We start from the raw sequence: 5,707 nt of genomic DNA, 5'->3' as shown, positions 1-5,707 counted from the left end.
GCATGAATTTTTTTATGTTGATTCTCCACTTCAGGAAGGTAATGAAAGTGAAGTGCATAATCATGATGTTAGTATGTTTGATTATATATCATCGTGTGAGGATCATTCTGCAGCAACTGAGCCAATCCTAAATATGGACACTTCTTTTCTGGATAATACAGAGTCTTCTGATCATAACCAATTGGCTCAATCTTCTCCACAGGTTCAGCTTGACTCTTCAGAGGTACCTTCTGATCCTATCTCTGATAATACAAATTTAGATGAAATTGATTCTTGTCTGCCTGAAACCACCAGCATACCAAACACTGAGTCTACTACTGTTCAATATAATCTTCCACCTCGTTCTAACCGTGGTCAACCTCCAGCTAAATATGAACCAGACCTCCAAGCCAAAGTTAAATATCCTATTAGTAAATATGTGTCATCTCACAAGTTATCTCAATCATATGCAGCATTTGTATCTCAATTATCTTCAATTTCTATTCCTAGTATTGTATAGGAAGCTTTGGCAGATCCTAGATGGGCCGAAGCAATGGTTGAGGAGATGGCGGCTTTAGAAAAAAACAACATTTGGGATCTTGTGTCCTTACCAAGAGGGAAGAAAACTGTGGGCTGCAAATGGGTCTTTACAATTAAGCATAAAGCTGATGGAATTATTGAAAGGTATAAAGCACGACTTGTGGCTAAAGGTTACACTCAATCTTATGGTGTAGATTACCAAGAGACGTTCACACCGATAGCCAAGCTCAATAATATGAGAATACTTTTGTCGCTAGCTGCAAACCAAGATTGGCCTCTTCCACCAGGCATGCCAGATTCAAATGGAATGAAGGTTTGCAAATTAAAGAAGGCTCTATATGGATTAAAACAATCCCCAAGAGCATGGTTTGGAAGGTTTACCAAGTCTATGAAGGCATTTGGCTATAGAGCAAGTAACTCTAATCACACCTTATTTTTGAAGAGAAGAAAAGAAAAAATTACAACTTTGATTATATATGTAGATGANATGATTGTTACAGGAAATGACCAAGATGAGATCTCTAGTTTACAACAATACCTTGCATCTGAATTTGAGATGAAACAACTTGGAAATCTCAAATATTTTCTGGGTATTGAAGTNAAATATTTTCTGGGTATTGAAGTAGCTAGATCAAAACATGGTATTTTCCTATGCCAAAGAAAATATACTATTGACTTACTATCTGAAACTGGGCTGCTTGGGAGTAAACCAGCTGATACNCCNATTGAACAAAATCATAAACTCTTTCAATGCTCAAATTCAGCAAGCATAGACAAAGGGAGATACCAAAGACTGGTAGGAAAATTAATTTATTTGTGTCATACACGTCCAGATATCACCTATGCAGTGAATGTTGTTAGTCAATTTATGCATGACCCACGAAAGTTTCATATGGATGCTGTTGAGAGGATTTTGAGATATTTGAAGTCCGCTCCTGATAAAGGGATTTTGTTCTCAAATCATGGAAACTTGAAGGTAGAAGGGTTCACTGATGCAGATTGGGCAGGTTCAAAAGATGATAGAAGATCTACCTCTGGATACTTTACTTTTGTAGGAGGAAATCTTGTAACATGGAGGAGTAAATAACAGCCTGTAGTAACAAGATTTAGTGCTGACGCAGAATTTAGAGGCATGACACTAGGTGTATGTGAACTTTTGTGGATTAAAAATGTGCTATCAGATTTGGGATTTAAACCAAATAAAGCTATAAGTTTGTACTGTGACAATACTTCGGCTATTGCAATTGCTCATAATCCTGTTCAACATGATAGAACAAAGCATGTGGAGATTGATAGAAATTTCATCAAAGAGAAGATTGAAGCTGGAATAATTTCATTTCCTTTTGTAAGATCAGAGCTACAGTTGGCTAATGTTCTCACCAAAGGAGTGTCAAGAAAATTGTTTGATGAGTCTTTATTCAAGTTGGAAATGTGTGATATCCATGCACCAACTTGAGTGGGGGTGTTAAAATATATCAAATATTCTATTAAAGGATATTAGACAATCAAATATTATGTCAGTTATATTTTTGATATTATTATAATTTGTACAAATTTGTACACATGTCTTTCTTTTAATAAATGAAGAGTTATATATATAGTATTTTATTCCTTAAAATAATATATCAAAATTATTTTTTAAAAATCCACTTGACACACTTCGACTTTCAATCTCATAGGAAAGGATTTCAATAAACTGAATAACTTACTGTCTAGCTAATAATATACCGTACGGACATATTTACGCTAAAACATATACCATCACTCTAATAAAAACATTGATATCTATTATATATTATTTATTGAAAAATCGTTTGGCGTAGTTTACAAGAAGACACATGCTAAGCAATTCGAACTTTCCATGTCCGTTTCAACATGTCACCTTCAATTTTAACTAAGCAATTTTCACCGAATGTATAATCTCCATCTCTGTATATTATTTCATTGTTCATTTCAAAAAGTTACCCTCAATCATTTAGTTTACTCTATATGTTTGGCTTAGGGAACCAATATATTTAATAATAAATTGATAAAAAAAAATTAAAAAAAAAAAACTTTGATTTTTGTTTATTCGCAAATTGTCACTTTAATTCTGTAATATGATTGCTGCTATTTAGCAATAATATTAATGGTTTCTTATATAATTTAATATTTAAAAAATAAATATTTTTAAATATATAAAATATATATTTTAATTAAAATTTATTGTAATAAAAAACCTAAGCATACAAATTATATTATGTTTAGAAATTTATATTATGTTTTATATTATAACAGAATATTATTTTTAATCATTGCTATTTTTAAAAAATTTTAAAATTATAGAAAGTGGAGGAAAAATATATTAATTAAAAAAATTCATGGTGGGAAGCTATTTAAAAAGAAAAAACTCTTGTTATTAAAAGTAATTCCTAAAATGCTTTTATTTAGTATTATGATTTTTATTTATATATAAAAGGATGGTAGGTTATCCCTAGACACCGGAAAAGACAAAGGAGTGAAATTTCTCATCATTGAACATGTTGTCTAGGGCCAGGACAATAGATGTTTAGAACGATTCCTCCAGAAAAAGTGTAATATGTTATGTTCATGTATTAGTAATTAATTCGTGAAAGCAACATATTTTTAATTCACCTAATACCTACTTAGGAACAGTTCAAAACATGTTTTGTTATCATCATCATTCCATTAATTTAATCGACAAACTTTGAATTAGTAGATGCATATAGTTGCTATATTCTTTGTTCACTTCAACACCATCAAACTCATCTTCTATCCCTCTCGACCATGGCTTTCTTCTCCTCTTCTTTATGCTCTAATCAAACCCAGAAACAAACATATTTTTTCATATGTATCATCTACTTCTTCACTTTGTTCCATAACACTGTAGATTCAGTTTCCTTCAACTTTTCCAGCTTCCAGCAGTCAAACTTAAAAAACCAAATAAACTTCACGGGTGATGCTTTTCCCTCAAACGGTGTTCTTCAGCTCACGAAGAACCAACTCGATGGCCCCATCACAGATAGCGTTGGTCGAGCCTCGTACGAACAACCAGTGAGGATTTGGGATAAAAAAACAAAGAAGCTCACCGATTTCACAACCCACTTCTCTTTTGTCATGAGAGCTGTGGACCAGTCATTTGTTGGTGATGGCTTAGCCTTCTTCCTTGCACCCTTTGATTCTTCCATTCCCAACAATTCCTCTGGTGGGTTCCTTGGCCTGTTCAGCCCGGATTCCGCATTCGACACGAAGAAAAATCAGATGGTGGCAGTTGAGTTCGACAGTTTCAAGAATGAATGGGATCCGAGCTCAGACCACGTAGGGATCAATGTAAATTCCATTCAATCAGTTGCAAACGTCACTTGGAAGAGCAACATTAAGAACGGGTCTGTTGCTAATGCTTGGGTATGGTACAACTCCACATCCAAAACTCTATCTGTCTTCCTTAGCTATGCTGAAAATCCAACCTTCAATGGCAGTTCCAGTCTTTCTTACGTTATTGATTTGAGGGACGTGTTGCCAGAGTTTGTTAGAATAGGCTTTTCTGCAGCAACGGGAACATGGGTTGAGATACACAATATTTTGCTTTGGTCATTCAGTTCAACCTTGGATGAACGTGGTAGGAAAAAGGTCAAGGTTGGCTTAGTGGTTGGTGTAAGTGTTGGTTTGGGTTGTTTAGCTTGTGCTGCAGGTCTAATATGGTTTACCTTTTGGAGAAGGAGAAATAGACTAAGGGGTGTAAACGAGGACGAAATTGGTGTTGATGCCATAGATGATGAGTTTGAGAGAGGAACAGGTCCAAAGAGGTTCACCTACCGAGAACTAAGCAACGCAACCAACAACTTCGCTGAAGAAGGGAAGCTAGGACAAGGAGGGTTTGGAGGAGTTTACAAAGGTTTGATTGTGAATTCCAACCTTGAAGTGGCAGTGAAGAGGGTTTCGAAAGGGTCAAAGCAAGGGAAAAAGGAGTACATATCAGAAGTGACAGTAATCAGCCGTCTGAGACACAGAAACCTGGTTCAACTCATAGGGTGGTGCCATGAACAAGGTGAGCTCCTTCTTGTATATGAATTCATGCCAAACGGAAGCCTTGATTCTCATCTGTTTGGAAATAGAGTCATGCTTTCGTGGGTGGTGAGATACAAGGTGGCCATAGGTTTGGCATCTGCACTCCTTTATCTTCATGAAGAGTGGGAACAGTGTGTGGTCCATAGAGATATCAAGTCAAGCAACGTAATGTTGGATGCTAATTTCAATGCAAAGCTTGGTGACTTTGGCCTTGCAAGGCTGGTAGACCACGAACTAGGTTCACAAACGACTGTTTTGGCAGGCACCATGGGGTATCTAGCCCCAGAGTGTGTGACCACAGGGAAATCAAGCAAGGAATCTGATGTGTACAGCTTTGGTGTTGTGGCACTTGAGATCGCATGTGGTAGAAAACCAGTGGAGGTGAAAGAAGAGGCTGGTAAAATTAGGCTTGTGGAGTGGGTGTGGAACCTCTACGGAAAAGGGAAAGTACTAGAAGCAGCTGATGAGAAACTGAATCGAGAATTTGAAGAACAGCAAATGGAATGCTTGATGGTTGTGGGGTTGTGGTGCTGTCACCCTGATCATACCATGAGGCCCTCCATTAGGCAAGTGATAAGTGTGCTTAACTTTGAAGCCCCTTTGCCAAGTCTTCCATCGAAGTTGCCAGTGCCAATGTACTTTGCACCTCCCGTGGAGATTACCCAGTTCTCCTACTCTTCATCTGCCGTCACAAACACAACCAAAGATTCCTCCCCGTACTCCTCAATTTCTACTGGGTCCCGAAAGTCTCCCTTGTACCAATAAAACTATTTCGCTTTTTGGTAGATATGATGTATTTCAATTGTGAAATGCCATAACTTGTTTCATTTAGTTGTGTTATGAAAATTTCAAACCGAGTCACAACAGTTGAAGATTTCGAACTTATGTTTATTTGCGAAGCCCTGTCAACCCATCTAATTTGAAACAAGTGGTTGACTTTTTCGTTTATTGTCATTGGATCATATGTCACTTTGCAATCTTCTTCTTAAAGTAATGATCGTAAGTAATGATAGGTCACATACTTTTATATTTATTTAACATATGTAATAAAGATAAAATAATTATAAAGAAATTAAATTTTTATATTTTTTAAAAGAGAAAAAAATGAATATAAAAATGG

At 36.0% G+C, this 5,707-nt stretch overlaps 2 protein-coding genes across 2 annotated transcripts; both read left to right on the top strand.

Moving 5' to 3' along the window:
* Window positions 1–754: 754 nt before the first annotated feature.
* On the top strand, window positions 755–1,700 carry LOC111241955 (uncharacterized mitochondrial protein AtMg00810-like). The gene is made up of 3 exons (XM_022782742.1): window positions 755–832; window positions 938–1,160; window positions 1,293–1,700. The coding sequence occupies exons 1-3, from the start codon at window positions 755–757 to the stop codon at window positions 1,604–1,606; spliced, it is 615 nt and encodes a 204-aa protein (XP_022638463.1). The 3' UTR covers window positions 1,607–1,700.
* A 1,606-nt stretch (window positions 1,701–3,306) lies between these two features.
* Window positions 3,307–5,439, top strand: LOC106766148 (L-type lectin-domain containing receptor kinase IX.1). The gene has a single exon (XM_022784468.1). It carries the CDS (start codon window positions 3,307–3,309, stop codon window positions 5,350–5,352), a length of 2,046 nt encoding a protein of 681 aa, XP_022640189.1. The 3' UTR covers window positions 5,353–5,439.
* Window positions 5,440–5,707: the final 268 nt, after the last annotated feature.

Source organism: Vigna radiata, chromosome 7 (genome assembly GCF_000741045.1).
Source record: "Vigna radiata var. radiata cultivar VC1973A chromosome 7, Vradiata_ver6, whole genome shotgun sequence".
NCBI lineage: Eukaryota > Viridiplantae > Streptophyta > Magnoliopsida > Fabales > Fabaceae > Vigna > Vigna radiata.
This window is presented reverse-complemented; position numbering and strand designations above follow the sequence as displayed.